Source organism: Panthera pardus, unplaced genomic scaffold, assembly GCF_024362965.1.
Source record: "Panthera pardus isolate Hobbes unplaced genomic scaffold, ASM2436296v1 HiC_scaffold_8, whole genome shotgun sequence".
In the NCBI taxonomy this organism is placed as follows: Eukaryota; Metazoa; Chordata; class Mammalia; order Carnivora; family Felidae; genus Panthera; species Panthera pardus.
Window position 1 is genome coordinate 37,525,757 of NW_026527013.1, and position 17,800 is coordinate 37,543,556.

The window sequence follows — 17,800 nt, forward strand, 5'->3', positions numbered from 1 at the left end:
TGTATAGTCCCTTCCTTTTTTAAAAAAGTTATTTTTAAATTATTCTTTATTATTATTATTATTATTATTATGATTATTATGATTATTATTATTATTTTAGTGAGAGAGGGCATGCAAGTGGGGGAGAGAGGCAGAGGGAAAGACAGAGAATCTTAAGATGGATCCACACTCAGTGTGGAGCCCAACACAGGGCTAGATCCCATGATCCTGGAATCATGACCTGCCCCGAAATCAAGAGTCTGACACTCAACTGACTGAACCACTCAGGTGCCTCATAATCTCTTCCTCTTGTAATGCTGAACATTGAATTTTCAACATGAATGGGGAAAAAGTATGTGTTTGTGTGTGTGTATGCACACACACACATATATAGATGTATATAAATATATATATATTCCAACAAGAAAACCATTTATAAGCTATCTCACATGAACTATTTCCCACCATCTTTATCTTCTCCTAGTTATATTTATGCCTCAAGGTCTTTGTTTATTGCAATGCACAATCCTGTTGTGTTAGGTGCACTCAAATTTGTGTGCGATCATTACTTATGGAAAGTGTTTTTCTCATATCTGTCTTACTTAAAAACGCAAGATGAAAATGGTGAATTCGAGCATGTAGAGTTGAGAGTCTTGAGGTCCAATAACTGTCAACTGGAAAGTATGCTGTCTGTTGGGGAGAAATCCCCGTATTGGCGACAAGGACTTTGCATTGGGAAGGGAAAGAGTGCCTTCCTGCCTTCACGGTTCTTGCCCTTTTCCTATCTCACCAAAAACAAGTCTCAGGTCATGTGCACACTTAGAAAGCAAATCCATGTTTGTACAGAAAATAAAAAGGCCCTGGAAGACAAGTGTAATGCATTGAGGTCTGTGAAAGCAACCAAAGAAGCAAAAGTCAAACAGCTGAAGGACAAAGCAGGCATCCTTGAAGAATTCTATGAAGAAAGAAAAGTGGCTATAGAAGAGTAAAATGTTCATGTGAGAACTATCACAAGTACTGTTGTATGAATGAATGTGACGGCCAGTAGAGATAATTAAAATTCTTTGCGAATTTTTTGCCAAATGCATTCAGAATTGTGCCTGTCCTTCTTACCTTGCTTTCTGTCACCCACCTTTTCCTTTCTGTCCTAAGTGCTTGTCACACATTGTGTCATGTATTTGGGGTGGAAGAGGGAAGGTATCAGCAATAATAACAGTGATGTCTGGATCTGCTTGGGATCCATTTACATTGGCGCATGGGTTTCAGTCCCATCACGTTGTCTTTTCATCCACGAATTAGGTCATTTTTGTTCAGGACCACACATGGGTCAAGAATGTGTAGGGAAAAAATCAATGATCTTGCTGCAGAAACCACAGAAATTTATTTCTGGAAAGTGGGTAGGGGCGCCAGTAGTACTGGATCCCTGCATCAGTTCTGCTAGTGAGATTGTTCACAGCAGGCCAATCCCTAAGGAAGCTGAGTTATTTCCTGTCCCCCGATTTTTTAAGTGCAACTCCTCTGAGTCTTGACCAAAGCCCGCAGCTTCACTAGGGCTCATCTTTGCTGGCCGCCTCTGAACTAAACACGTTTCCTTCTAAGTCTGTGCCCATAAAGTTGTTCAGCTATTTTGCAGTTCAGTTGTCTGTCCCCAAGTTCATTGATGAGTCCTGGGGAGATTGGTTCCCACTGCCAGGCTGGCTTTGTCCTGGGCTTCCTTCTTCTCCATCTTGGTCACATGTGTCTTCATGGGGTCATTAGAAATTCGGTGCATTCGCTCACATGTTTCCTCCTTTGTACAGTATTTGCTTTTGTTCTCACCAGGAGATCAGGGCCTTTAGAGTCCCTCATTCACATTGAAAAGGAAATACTTCCTTCTCTTCCCTGGAGACTCAGCTTCTGTTAGTCCTTCCCACACCTGGGGTGGAGCCTGCTCTGTCTCACTGGCATCTTGTTTTTATCATTTCTAAGCTCTTTTGGGGAGCACGTACAGCACCCTGGCCACCTTCCTATTTTCAATCCCTTACAACAGAACCACTACATTCCAGCCACTCCAGAAAGCATTTGTTGAAGGACTGCCTGAGATGCCGGAAGGCAATGCATGCGCCTTTCTCGGTCTAGAGGTTTTGTGTCAGTTTCTAGGAGTCTTTCAATTTTGCATGTGACTCTTGAATACACCCAGTGCCAAGTTGAAACCCTTTAAAGCAACACCATGAACAAAATAGTCTGAGGGCAACACAGCAAACCAGCCTTTCTAAGCATTTCCCTTTGCTGCCTTCACTGTCAATGAACTGAGTCTTGTTCAAGTAGATTGGCTCCATGAAGTTGATAGTTTTCCATCTGAAATCTGTTTCCTGGAGATAAACCCAGACTGTGTGACAGTTCATATCAGGTTCTACCTCAGGTGATGTTGCTGCTCTAAGATTGGCCTTTTCCTCCACCAGGATATGTGAAGGTGGACGCAGGGGTTGTACTCCTGACGCTAGCGATGTCTGGGAGTGAGCTGCAATGGTGGGGAAGCCATATCCTGGAAGGTCGTCTTTCAGGGTGATTGTCTGTGTCAGGGTACAACTTCTGGACTGAGAATCAGGGCTCCCCACGGAGGTGTGAGACTAGTGATGATCTCTTGCTTCATCCTAATGGGTATGGGTGGTCACACAAGGTTTTTGACACTGAACTGAAATGCGCCTTCACCATCTCAAACCAAAGTCCAGCTCTGGGAAGGCACAAAGTGCAATGTTATTTGATGACTTTACGATGAAGGAGAGGAAACAGGTCTGAGAGCAGAGACATGGCAGCAGACAGAGGTTGAATTTCCTTTAACTTAAATGGGGTGTTCAGTTCATATCTCTGACTGTGTTGTCAGTCTGTGCATTTATGGGCAAGGTGGGGGAAGGGATATTTGCATCTAGGCCTTCAAGAGTGCTGGGAGGTACAAAGGCAGAATTTGTGGACCTTGGCTCCTGGACTGTGTATATGTCTTTCCCATCTTAGGAAGCTGAAAATGACACAGTATGAACTGGCGGCAAAGAAGAATCAGCTGGCAGCTGCAGGGAAAATGTGAAAATAGCTATGAAAGAAATAAACAAGTACAAGTGAGTTCAGCTACTAATTACCAGCAGCTCATGAAACCTCTCTTCATCTTTTCGTTTTTAACCTTTTTACAAGGTTAAAAGTCTATGTTTAGACTCAACATAGTAATGTAAACAAAAATTCAGAGGACATATGCATAGAGTATTAACAGATAAAAAGGTAAGATTTAGAAAGAACAAAACAATTAACTTCATCAACATTTCCAGATTTCAAGCAATGGCCAGACTGTGTGGAAACTTCATCCATGCCAACGTTCCTGGGGGGTGGTGTCAAGTCTCATAATCTGTCGGAAACAGCCTGTCTTAGAATGAATCGTACCATCAACATGATAGTGCCATTTCATGGCCCTGGTCTTTGCAACCCTAGGAAACGTGGTGAAGATCTAAGTGAAAGGAGGAAAGAGCTTTATGATGAAAGACACTTGTCACATGATGAATTAGGGCACAATTGACAGTGGGAAGGAATTATGTGAACTCTGAACCCTACGGTCACAGAATGAGTTAGGAAAGGATGGAATAATAGTTCTGATCCTATTGTACATTTACAATCATGTGGAAAGGGTTTCATGTGTAAAATTGTATTAGGGGACAGATAGGAGGATGATGACAACATGGGCAGATTATTGAAAATCATACCCAATATTGGGCCTTATCTGACAAAAGCAACTATAACTCACAGGCAACAAAATGGACAAAGACAAGAACAGCTGCAGCAGACAGAACTCACCTTCAGATACCAGGGACCCTGAGCTCTGCCTGACATATTGAACCCTTAGTACCTCATGTGGGTGAGTGTAGTGGTCCTTGGAATTCCTAAACACGGACTTTTCATTGTTGCTTTTTCAGATCGCAGTTCATGAGAATAATGCTCAGGACAACTGGGTAAGTGTTTCCTTTCTCCTCCCTTCCCTCTTTGGTGCACAGTCTGGCACGACTGAAGGTGGATGTGTTTTTCTCTCCCAGATCAAGCCTCGGATCTGGGAGAGGGAAATGGCAGAGCAGAGCCGGGAGGTCGCCCGCTTGAAACACAGGTGTGGGAGGGAACGTGACATGAGTTTTTATGGGTGTTTTGAGGGATGACAGCTGTGCTGTTTAGTGTCTAGTCAGAGGACGTGGCATTGCAACTCTTACAGAAGTCCATTCTTTTTCTGTATCCAAGACTGGATGGGATGGAAGGAAAGAGGCTGCTTGAGGGATACAGGAGGCAGGGACCAATGCCTGGAAGTCCAGAGACGCAGAACCCTGGAGGAGAGGTAAGGGGCACGTGATGATGTGCAGCAGCCTAATTTCTGCGGCAAAGCCTTTATCTGTGGGTGATCATCGTGTGTCCTGGACAGAACCACAATTACTACCTAAGGACAGCAGGTGGTCTGAAGGGGTGACAGGATGGCATTCTCCTCTGGTGCCCCAGGCAGCGGAGCACCTGTCCCTGTGACTGGTGGAGCTCAGGCCCCTCCCCTGACTGTGGACCCTCCCACCTCCTCCAGCATCCCCTAGCTAAAGAGAGGATCCTGGAGGGGATGACGGGACATGGGCCTTAGCTTTCTTCCCACCTTGACACAATGTGAAGACTTTATTTTAATTTTATTTCAGGAGTTCATTTCATTACTATTTTTAATGTTGTCATTTTTATTTTATTTCTTCTTGAACCATAGCCCTACGTTCATAATTCAGGCTCCATATAGCTTCGTCCTCTGATGTTATCAGGGCAAGTCTGTGGCTTCACTGCTAAATACCCATCGTTTTCCTTTTCTCGTTTGTATATTAGTGTAAGTACATTTCTATTCAGGTATAGTTATATAATAACTTTCCATGCAGAAGGCAGCTTATAGATAAGCAAAAAGACTGAACAATCCACCTGGAGCCTGAAGAAACATACCCAGGTTAAGCATTCCCTGACGATATACCCCAATCAGTATTCTCCATTTACCCTTTTTTTAAGCTCATTTATTTTGAGAGACAGAGACAGAGACAGAGAGAGAGAGAGAGAGAGAGAGTGAGAGAGTGTGTGTGTGTGTGCGCGCATCTGGGAGGACCAGAGAGAGGTGAGGAGAGAGAATCCCAACACTGTCAGGGTGGAGCCTGATGCAGGGCTCGAACTCACAAGCTGTGAGATCATGACCTGAGCCAAAATCAAGAGTCAGATGATTAACTGACTGAGCCACCCAGGCATCCTCCTTTTTATTCTGAATCTGTAATGAAATGGTGATTTCCCATAATGTATACTGAGAAAGCTCTGTTTAAGTGATGACTTCGAGATTGCTAGTTGAGCCTGACCTGTCCACAGTTATTTGATTATTTGCGAAAAACATGAACTAGGGCACGGTGAGGTCTTTATCAAGGTGATGGGATTGTCCCCCTTATCCTTGGGGGTTACCTGAGGCATGTGGGATACCCTCTGCCTCTGGCCAAGGACCTGTGTAGGGAACAGTTTAAGATATTGGAGGAATGAGGTGAGGGTTTCTTTTAATTTCACACGGTCCACTAAAATAGAATAAACCTCTATCCCTTCTGGGGTCCTTAGCAGATCCAGAAACTGATGCAACCTCTGTGAGTTACAGCAGCTCTGACTGTACAAAGAATGCAGACAAGGACAAGGTAAATCCTGGGACCATTCTCAGTCGTAACACTTTCGGGAAACCCTCATCTGTCTCTACAGCACGCTCCCCTGGCCTAGTCTCGTTTTGTGTGTTGTGTGATATGTCTGCTTGTTATTTGTGTTCCAAATGCACACTCTTAATCTAGGAGCCTACAAGCTTCTCTACAAGCTTCAGCCTGTCATCTTTTTGTGGTAAGTTTAGAAACCCAAAGGGCTTAGAGGCTGAGTACCTTAAGACTTTACCATGTGTTTCTGGAAATAACGAGAGGAGGATGACCCCATATTCCAAACAGACGTCGCCTGGCCTGGGTCACCCCTTCCAGACCTCAACTCTGTGGGAACAGTGTGGCTGCTGTGTCTTCCTTTCTTGACTCTGGCTAGGAGATTAACCTGCTAGAAAGTCTACCATATTGTTTAAAATTGAAAAATGCAAAACCCCACCACTACTCCAACTTTTTATTTTGTGCCCTGTGCAATTTAAAACTTTTTTTAATGTTTATTTATTTCTGAGACAGAGAGAGACAGAGCATGAGTGGGCAAGGTGCAGAGAGATTGGGAGACACAGAATCAGAAGCAGGCTCCAGGCTCTAACCTATCAGCACAGAGCCCGACGCGGGGCTTGAACTCACAAACCGTGAGATCATGACCTGAGCTGAAGTCGGTCACTCAACCGACTGAGCCACCCAGGCGTCCCTGTGCCCTGTGCAATTTAGAGTGGTCTTAGACAAAGTCATCATCATCACTCATCACCTTCCCGTCTTTGTTGGTAAATGAGTTGTCTGGAATCCTTCCAGCTATACCTTAGGTAAAAATAATCTGAACATTGTGTCCTTCGATTGTGTTCATATGAGCAGTTTCTGGTTGTGTCCCCAGTCACTGTTAGAGCTGATACAGTCTCGTGACACATCCCAGGAGTTTTATACCAGAAATCAAAGCACACTTGAATTAATTCTGTCATGTGAATTTTGACCTCTTGTTTTCTGTAGGACTTAATTACTCTGTGTCCTGTAGTATGCTTAAAATCAAAATTCCCTATGAATTAAGATGAACACATCGGAGCTTTGGAGACATTCACCACAAGTCACTTGTTCCTCACAGAAGACTCTCATTCCCCTGCAAGATCCCAGGCATCCTCCACTCCCCAGAGGTCTCAGAGGCCTTTGACAACACTTCAAGAGGGAAGACTCTTTTCAGGGAGAGGAGCAGAGGAGACTAAGCGAGGGTCTGGCTGCAGAACTTTTCGCCAGGAGAGGCTGTGATTCCACGAGCAGAATATGAGCCATTTATCTGCACTCAATTTGTTGTGTTCTTAATATACCAAAAACAGAGCATCAGGAGTCACTGCAGAGGAGGGATGCAGGGTGAACTGGGACATAGATGCCTGCCTGTCTGGAGAATGCTACTTCATTACTATGTAATTACTTCTGTTAACCCTCTAGGACAGGACCCTTGCCATTTTACTTCCGCAGACATGGGCAGTGATGTGTGGTGACAGCAGTTCCACCTCTTGCATCTACTACCCCAAGCTGCAGGTGGTATCCAGTGGCAGGGACAGAGTTTTCAGGTACTGATGCTACTCTCTTGGATCCTGGTGGCAGAGAAGGTGGCAGGTGCTGACACATTCTCCTCTGGGTTACAGCTGCTTTTGGTATTGGTTCTCTTGTCTGGCATATGCACATAGCTGTCACTTCTGTTCTGCGGGACAGTGTGGATCCATGGGGACCTCCTCCATTAACTGGAAGATTCTGCAGACAAGATTCTGCAGATTCGGCCACCCCGACCCCTCCACCAGCAACACTTGGTAAGATGATCTGAGCGGTATGAGTTGACTTGTAAAGCACACTCATTTTTGTTGGTGTTAGGTCTTTGGCCAAGGTGCAGAGGTGGTACCACAGACCATTATGATGCAAGAGGAATGTGTCTGCCGCCATTACCACATTCCTCGTGTTTCATGATCGACATATCATCTTTCTGTCATTTCCTCCACTCTGTGTTGGTACAGGTGTCTCTCGTGGAGAAGGAATGGGGCTGTATGCAGAAAAGCAGACATAGCGGTTCAGCAGAAATGCCCTGCCCGTGTGCTGGGCTCTGTGAGGCATGAGGCACAGCCTCACATATATCCATCTACTCGAGCCCCAGCCATCCATCATTGTTTGATGAGTGATGAAAACATCTGAATCAAGGCTTTTACAGGTCTTTGTCAGGGTTTACAGGATGGGTCTTCCACTTCTTGGGGATCACCTGAGGGATGAGGTACACCCTCTGCATGTGATTTGTGATCTGACTGGAGCAAAGAGTTTAAGTTGTTTGAGGAATGTGGGGAGGGTTTTTTTTTGTTTTGTTTTGTTTTGTTTTGTTATGTTTTGTTTTGAATCCCCCAACAGTCTACTCAAATCAGAATAAATGTCCATCCCATCCAGGGCCTTTAGCAGATCCAGAAGCTGGTGTCACTCCCGTGAGTGATACCAATACTGACTCTACCAAAAGTGCGAGAAGTACGAGGGAAATGCTCTGGCCATTTTCAGTTCTAAGTCTCTCCTGACACCCACATCTTTCTGTACAGCACACTCTCCTGCCAATGTCTCTGGTTTCTGGGTCGTATGATATGTCTGCTTGTGTTTTTATTTTCCAAACGCACAACCTTTACCGAATAGTCTACGGGCTTCTCTACTGTCCACCTGGCATCTCTTTGTGCTAAGTTTACAAGTTAAGTGTGCTTAGGGGTGAGGACCTTAGGGCTTTTCCAGTGTGTTCCTGGAAATAAGCCAAGGTGGATGATCCCACACTCCACTTGGAAGTCTCCTGGCTTGCCTCATTTTTCTTGGATCTCCTCAATGTGGCATCACTGCTCTTGCTGTTTCTTCCTCTCCTGTTTCTGTCAAGGGTTTTAATGTGTTCAGAAAATCTGTGGATATCTCTACAATTTGAAAATGCGAACTGCCTTCACTGCAACTTATATTTTTGTATGTGTCATTTAGAGTGGTCTTAGACAGCATAACTTTCATATCCATCAGCATTCGATCTTTTTGTGGTAAACATGCTGTCCAGAATCCCTTCAGGTGTGCCCTGGGTATGAACATTCTGAACTATAAGAGGTGACATACTTGTTGTAGAAAACACGCACTGAAAGTTAAGTTGTGAAAAGAAAAAATTCCAAAATTACCTGTGTGGCAAGTCCCCACCATGGCCTTCACTTGGGTTCACATGAGCAGGTTCTCTTGTGTCCTGTGTCACAGGTACGGGTAAAACACGGAAATTTACACCAGAAATCAAAGTGCATTTGTGTTAATTTTGTTAATTAGAATTTTAGCTCATTTTTTTAGAGGACAAAAGTCCCCTGCAAATTTTACTCTACTAAAGCTGAGAAGCACCTCTGAATTAAAATAAATTAGCTGAGCCCAATTAACATGTATAGGCAAAGTGTTTCTCTAAGAGCATGCTTTCTTTCCAGATTCTCTGCAGGACCTCAGGATCCCTATCGCCCCATGTGTCTCTGTGCCACTGGATAGCACTTCCAGAGAGGAGGAGACCCTACTGTCAGGAGAGCAGCAGATCGGGCACAGGCAGGGGCTTAGAGGCAGAGCTTTGAGCCACAAGGGCTATGATTCCATGGGTGGAAACTGGGACTGTCATTCCTTCTCATTCTGTAGTTCTTCACATACACAATAAGCAGTGGAGGGCGATGAAGGGTGGAGGGTGACCGTGGACTTAGATGTCTTCCTATGGGGAGTATGCTATTTTATTAATTTAGTATTCACTCCATAAATCCTCTAGGAAAAGAGCCTTTCTCTTTTCGCAGTGGTCACAAAGAGGGGACAAAGGAGCTGGGACAGAGGAGCTGGGTGGCGCCATTTCCCTCCTCTGCCCCCCAGCATAAACATAGAGCCACCTACTGGAAACAAGGCAATTCCCACACTGACTGCCTAACCTGCTTACACCAAGCCCCACCTTCCTGTGCTCTGGTGAGACTGGCCTTCTAGGTCAAGCTTGCCTCGGTCCCAGTGGAGCTGAAGACCAGCAGAAGCCCCTGACCACACCACCTCTCTTGACCAGACAGTTGTGCAGGGCTTCCCTTCTCGTGGCAGTCGTTCCGAGTCTCATTTAACAAGCAGATCAGAGCAGACCTAGATAAAAGTCACCACATTCTGGCCAAGGACCATACATTGCCCATACAACTGGCCTGAAGGATAGTGCAGCCAGAACACAAAACAGTGCATGCAACACACACCACAGACACTCCCTGATGTGCCCGGCCCTGGACACTAGATGACATCCTCTTCATAAAGCCATTCATCTCACAGGCAGGTAACACAAGGAGCTTTTGGAACACAGAGAAGGCAAATACTCAGCCAAAATGCCAAGACAAGAGGAATGCATCCCAAATGAAGGAACAAGATAAGCTTATGGCCAGAGAAATGGAAGGAACACTTCCAAACTCATTCTATGAGGCCAGCATGGCCTTGAGTCCAAACTGCACACAGAACCCACTAAAAAGGAAAACTACAGACCAATTTCCCTGATGAACCTGGATGCAAAAATTCTCAACAAAAATTAGCATACCAGATCCAACAATACATAAAAAGAATTAATCCCCACAATGAGGTGGGATTTATTCCTGGGATGCACAACTGATTCAATGTCTGCTAATCAACTGATGGGATACATCACATTGATAAAAGAAAGGATGAGAACCACATGATCCTTTCAACAGATGCAGAAAAAGCATTTGACAAAATCCAGAATCCTCTCTTGATGGGAAAACAAAAATCCCTCATGAAAGGAGGGATAGAAGGATCGTGCCTCAACATCATAATGTCCAGATACGCAAGTCCCACAACCAATATCACCTTCAATGGGGAAAAACTGAGAGCTTTTCTCCTAAGGTTAGGAACATGACAGGGATGTCCACTCTGGCCACTGTTATTCGACATACTGTTGGAAGTCCTAGCCTCAGCAATCACACAACAAAAATAAATAAAGGTGTCCAAACTGGCAAGGAGGAGTCAAACTTTCCCTCTTTGCAGACATGATATTCTCCGTGGAAAATCCCAAAGACTCCACCAAAAAATTGCTAGGACTCGTACAGGAATGCAGGAAAGCCTCAGGATATAAAATCAATATACAGAGTTTGATTGTATCTCTACACGCCAATAATGAAGCAGCAGAAAGACAAATCAAGGAATTGATCTCATGTACAATTGCACTGAAAACCATAAAATACCTAGGGATCAACCTAACCAAAGAGGTAAAAGACCAGTACACTGAAAACAATAGAGGGGTGCCTGGGTGGCTCAGTTGGTTAAGCACCGACCTCAGCTCAGGTCATGATTCCCCAGTTTGTGGGTTCGAGCCCCACATAGGGCTCTGTGCTGGCAGCTTGGAGCCTGGAGCCTGTTTCAGATTCTGTGTCTCCCTCTTCTCTCTGCCCATTCCCTGCTCATGGACGCGCTCTCTCTCTCTCTCCCCCTTGCTCTCTCTCTCAAAAATAAATAAACATTAACAAAATTAAAAGAAAAAACAACAGAACGTCTATGAAAGAAATTGAAGACAGAAAAAGAAAATGGAAAGAACGGGAAAAACATTCCATGCTCATGGATTAGAAGAACAAATATTGATAAAATGTCAATACTACCCAAAGTATCTACACATTCAATGCAATCCCAATCAAAATTGCACCAGCATTCTTCTCGAAGCTAGAACAAGCAATCCTAAAATTTGTATGGAACCACAAAAGACCCCGAATAGCCAAAGTGATCTTGAAGAAGAAGACCAAAGCGGGAGACGTCACAATTCTGGACTTTATCGTGTATTACAAAGCTATAATCATCAAGACAGTATGGTATGGGCACAAAAACAGACACATAGATCAATGGAACAGAACAGGGAACCCAGAAGTGGACCCTCAAACATATGGCCGACTCATCTTTGACAAAGCAGGGAAGAATATCCAATGGACAAAAAGAGTCTCTTCAGCAAATGGTAGTGGGAAAAGTGGAGAGTGAGAAGAATGAACCTGGACCACGTTCTGAAACCATACACACACACAACCTCAAAATGGATGAAAGATCTAAATGTAAGACAGGAAACCATCCAAATCCTAGACGAGAAAACAGGCAACCTACCTCTTTGATCCTGGCCACAGCAACTTCTTGCTTGTTATGTCTCCAGAAGCAAGGGAAACAAAAACAAAAATGAACTATTGGGACCTCAAGATAAAAAGCTTCTGCACAGCAGAGGACACAATCAGCAAATCTAAAAGGCAGCTGAATGGAATGGGAGGAGATATTTACAAGTGACATGTCACAGAAGGGGTTAATATCCAAAATCTATAAAGAATTATCAAACTCAACACCCAAAAAACAAATAATCCAATGAAGACATGGGCAAAAGACATGAAGAGACACTTTAACAAAGAAGACATCCAGACTGGTCACACATGAAAAGTTGCTCAACCTCACTCGTCATCACTGAAATACAAATCAAAACCACAAGGAGATATCCCCTCACACCTATCAGAATGGCTAAAATTAACACCTCAGGAAACGACACGTGCTGGCAAGGATGCAGGGAAAGGGAACCCTTTTGCAATGCTGGTGGGAATGCAAACTGGTGTAGCTACTCTGGACAACAGTTTGGAGATTTATCACAAAAACTAAAAATAGAACTACACAATGACCCAGCAATTGCACTACTAGGTATTTATCCAAAGGATACACAAACGCTGACTCGGAGTGGCACATGCATTCCAATGTTTACAGAAGCGTTATCAAAATTAGCTAAATCATGCAAAGAGCCCAAATGACCATTGACTGATGAATGGATGAAGAAGATGTGGTATATTGATATAAAGGAATATTACTCGGCGATCAAAAAGAATGAAAACTGCTATTCACAACAACATGGATGGAACCGGACTCTATTATGCTAAGCATAATATGTCAGAGAAAGACACACATCATATGATTTCTGTCGTCTGTGGAATTTAAGAAATAAAACTGATAAACATAGTGAGAGGAAAGCAGATATAAGATACACACAGAGAGGGAGACAAACGATAAGAGACTCTTAAATATAGAGAACAAACGCAGGGTTCCTGGAGGGTTAGTGAATTGGGGAATGGGCTAAATGCGTGATGGGCATGAGGGGGGGCACTTGGGATGAGGACTGGGTATTTTTTGTACTTGATGGATCACTAAATTCTACTCCTGAAACTGTATTCCACTATACGATAACTAACTTGGGCTTGAACTTAAAACTAAATAAATAAATATTAAAAATAAATAAATAAATGTAATACCAGTCAAAAGAAAAGAATATTTAAATCAGACTCTTTCAGTGGAAATGAAAGACCAAAAGTGATACAGACAACAAAGGATCAGAGAAAACATCAAGAAACAATGGCAAAACAACTAATAAAATGGCACTAAATATAGATCTATCAATAATTCCTCTGAATGTAAATGGACTAAATGCTCCAATCAAAAGACATTGGGTAGGGTGTCAGAAAAGACAAAAGGGAAAAAGCAAGTGAACAAATAAACACACAACAAGACTGTGGGGGGCCGGGCCCCGGTGCCAGGCTGAGACCGAGTCGAGCAATGTTCCCTGTTGACTCAAGCCAACCCGGTGGTTCCCCCTCCCATTCATGTGGGAGGCCAGGCCCCGGCGCCAGGCTGAGACCAGGTCGAGCAACGTTCCCTGTTGACTTAGCCAACCCGGTGGTTCCCCTTCCCATTCCCCCACTTTCAAGGGCATACGAAAGCCTGGTCAAGGCTGAGAAAGTTAATTCCTGAAGCCTGTGGTCTGCAGGTGTTAGCAGTAATGCTACCTCCCTTTTTCTACCCCGAGTCAGATAGAAACAAACATGGGAACTGTGTTTTGCTAGCAATCTATCAACAAGGTCTTGTGACCCGTTCAGAAAGTTCACAAGGTACACAGAACTAAATATCTTGGCTGGCAGTGATCATGTGAAACCTGTTTATTCTTAGAATGACCTGATCCACGAGAGCCTTATATTATAAAAGATTGTGTACAGCAACAATAAAGCCGTCACTTGGGCCATCAGCCCAGGGGACCCTCCTGTTCCCAAACTTTCTCTTCTCTCTTTTTTTCTTGCATTCCCCTACCCTCAGGACCCTGACCTCGGGGTTTGTCACGCCGGTCGCGACACAAGACCTATCTAGATGATGCCTACAAAGCCTTATTTGGACCTAAACTCACCTGCAGACTGAAAGGGAGGGAATGAACAAATATTTCTCATGCCAATAATGTCAAAAGAAAGCCAGTAGCAATACTTATATCAGGCAAAATAAACTCTAAAACCAAAGCTGTATTTTCATACCCTTTGGGTAAATACCTAATAGTGAAATTGGGTAAATACCTAATAGTGAAATAGCGAAATATTTATACCAGCATTACCAACAATAGCCAAACTATGGAGAAAGCCCAAATGTCCATCAACCGATGAAGGTATAAAGGAGGTGTGGGGTAGGTGTGTGTGTGTGTGTATATATATGTATACACATACGTACATATATATGTATATACATACGTATATATAATGCAGCCATACATAAAATGGAATATTACTCAGCCATCAAAAAGAATGAAATGTTGCCAATTGCAATGATGTGAATAGAGCCAGAATGTATTGTGCTAAGTGAAATATGTCAATCAGAGAAAGACAAATATGTGATTTCACTCGTGTGGAATTTAAGAAACAAAACAGATGACAACATGGGAAGAGGGCAGTAAAAGAGAAGAGTGGTAACAAACCATGAGTCTCTTAATGATAGAGCAAAACCTGAGGGTTGATGGAGGGAGATGGGTGGGGGATGGGTTTTAAGGAGGGCACTTGTTGTGATGAGCACTGGGCGTTGTATGTAACTGATGAATCACTAATTTCTACTCCCGAAACCAATCATGCACTCTACGTCAACTAAAGCTTAAATTTAAAAAAATAAAGCTGTAACAAGAGATGAAGACGGACACTGTCTCATAATAAAGGGGACAACCAAACAAGAAGATCCAACGATTGTAAATTTTTATGCACCCAACATACAATCACTGAATATATAAAACAATTAACAACAAATGTAAAGAAACTCATTTATAATAATGCAAGGAGAGTAGAGGACTTTAACATATCACTCACATCAACAGACAGAACCTCTGAGCAGAAAATCAGTAAGGAAACAATGGCTTTGAATGACACACTGGACCAGATGGGTTTAACAGATATATTCAGAACACTCCATACTAAAATGGCAGAATGCACATTTTTTTCAAGTGCACATGGGACATTCTCCAGAATCGATCACATTCTAGGTACCAAATCAGGCCTCCACAGGTACCCAAAGACAGAGATCAGACCAAGCATCTTTTCTGACCACAAAACTAGGAAACTTGAAGTCATCCACACAAAAGAAGAAAGAAAGAAAGAAAGAAAGAAAGAAAGAAAGAAAGAAAGAAAGAAAGAAAAAGTGAATAAAGGCCACAAATAAAGGGTGGTTAAACAACATGCTACGAAACGAATGGGTCAACCAGGAAATCAATGAGAAAATACACTGAAACAAATGAAAATGAAAATGAAGATGCACTGGTAAAAACCTTTGGAATGAGGCAAAAGCAGTCTAAGATGGAAGTATATATAGCAATACAAGCCTACCTGACAGAGCCAGAAAAATCTCAAACAATGGAAACTTAACAACCAAAGGAATGAGAAAAAGGACAATGCAAGCCTAAAGACGGCAGAAAGAAGGAAATAATAAAGATTAAGGCAGAAAGAAGTGATAATAGAAACTAGAAAAACACTAGACCAAATCAGTGAAACCAGGGGCTGGTTCTTTAAAAACAGGAATCAACTTGAAAACCTCCTAGGCAGACTTTTCACAAAGAAGAGAGGAAGGACTCAAATCAATAAAATCACAAATAAGACAGGAGAAATAACAGTCCACAACACAGAAATACAGTTAGAAGATAATATTAGGGAAAACTATAGGCAACAAATTGGACACTCTGAGAAATATGGATAAATTCCTCGAAACACATAAACTACCAAACCTGAAACAGGAAGATACATAAAATCTGAAACCAGAAAGAAACTGAATCAGTAATAAAAAAAATATCTCCCCCAACACAAGAAGAGTTCAGGGCCAGCTGGCTTCACTGATGAATTCTACCAAACATTTAAAGAAGGGGTGATATCTATTCTTCTCGAATTATTACAAAAAATAAAAAAGGAGAACTTACCAATTCATGTCATCAGGCCATCATTACCCTGATACCAAAGCCAGATAAAGACTCCCCTAAAGCAGAAAACTGCAGGGGTCCCTAGGTGACTCGGTTGGTTGACTGTCCAAGTCTTAACCTCAGATTAGGTCATTATCTTGCAGTTCCTGGGTTCAAGTCCCACATTGGACCCTGCGCTGACAGTGTGGAGCATGCTCAGGATTCTCTCTCTCCCATCCCTCTGCCCTCCCTCACTTTTATGTACTCTAAGTAAATGAATAAACCTTTAAAATATATTTAGAATTTGTTTTAAATAAAACTGCAGACCAATAGCCTGATGAGTATGTATGCAGAAATTCTCATGAAAATACATTCAAACTAAAGTCAGCAATACATTAATAGAATCATTGACCATAATCAAGTAGGATATACTCCTGGGCTGCAAGGGTGGTTCCACATTCACAGATCAAACAACATGATGCACCACAGTAATAGTAGAAAGGATAAGAACAAGATGATGCTTTCCACAGATGCAGGAAAAGCAGTTGACAAAATGTCACATCCATTCATGACAAAAACCCTCAGCAAAGTAGATTGAGACTCAACCTACCTGCACATAGTAAAGCCCACCTGTGAAAAACCCACAGCTAATCTCATCCTCAATGGGGAAAAACTGAAAGCTTTTCCTCGAAGGTCAGCAACAAGGCAGGGATGACCCCTCACACCACTGTTACTCCACACAGTATTGGAAATCCTAGCCACAGCAATCAGACAACAAAAAGCAGTAAGAGGCACCAAATCGGCAAGGAAGAAGTGGAACGCTCGCTATTTGTAACTGACATGATGCTCTCTATAAAAAACATGAAAGACCCCCATAAAAATTGCTGGAAGTGATACATGAGTTTCACAAGTCACAATATACAGAAATTAATGTACAGAAATCCATTGCGCTTCTATAGATGAATCGTGGATTAACAGAAAGTAAGGAATCAATCCCATTGACAGGTGCACCAAGTACCACAACATACCAGGAATAAACCCAACCAAAGAGGTGAAAGACCTATACTCTAAAGGCTATGAAACACTGATGAAAGAAATGGAAGAGGACACAAAGAAATGAGAATACATTTCATGTTCACGGATGAGAAGAACAAACACTGTTAAATGTATACACTCCTCAAAACAATCTACACATGTAATACAATCCCTATCACCCTAATGAAACATTTGTCACAGAACTAGAACAAGTAATCCCCAAATTTGTATGGAACGACAAAAGACCCCACACAGCCAAAACAAACTTGAAGAAGAAAAGTAAAGCTGGAGACCTCACAATTCCAGACTTTAGGTTATATTACAAACCTGTAGTGATGAGAACACTGTACTGGCAAAAAAAAAAAAAAAAAAAAAAAAAAAAAACCGAACGAAAGAAAGAAAGAAAGAAAGAAAAAGAAAACACACACAGACACATAGATCAATAGAATGGAAACCCAGAGATGAACTCACATCTATATGGTCAATTAATCCTCAACAAAGCAGGAAAGAATATCCAATGAACGAAAGAGAGTCTTGGGACACAGGGGTGGCTCAGTCATGGAAGCAACTAATTGTGGATTCAGCTCAGGTCATGATGTCAGTGTTCACCAGTTTGAAACGCGTGTCAGGCTCTGCACTGACAGTGTAGAGCCTGCATGGGATTCTCTCTCTCCACGTCTCTCTGTCCCTCTTCTGCAAGCTCTCTCTCTCTCTCTCAAACATAAATAAATTCACTTAAATAAAAGTCTCAAAATATGTTTTTAGAAAACTAGACAGCATCTTGCAAAACAAAACAACAGACCACTTTCTTACAACATGCACAAAAATAAATCCAACATGGATAAAGACCTACGTGTGAAACGCGAAA

General features: G+C 42.7%; 1 protein-coding gene across 1 annotated transcript; it reads left to right on the plus strand.

Moving 5' to 3' along the window:
- Positions 1–265: 265 nt before the first annotated feature.
- Positions 266–4,503, plus strand: LOC128772504 (transport and Golgi organization protein 1 homolog). Its single transcript, XM_053896713.1, has 6 exons — positions 266–977; positions 2,971–3,071; positions 3,915–3,950; positions 4,032–4,099; positions 4,228–4,321; positions 4,480–4,503. Exons 2-6 carry the CDS (start codon positions 2,991–2,993, stop codon positions 4,501–4,503), a joined length of 303 nt encoding a protein of 100 aa, XP_053752688.1. The 5' UTR covers positions 266–977; positions 2,971–2,990.
- Positions 4,504–17,800: the final 13,297 nt, after the last annotated feature.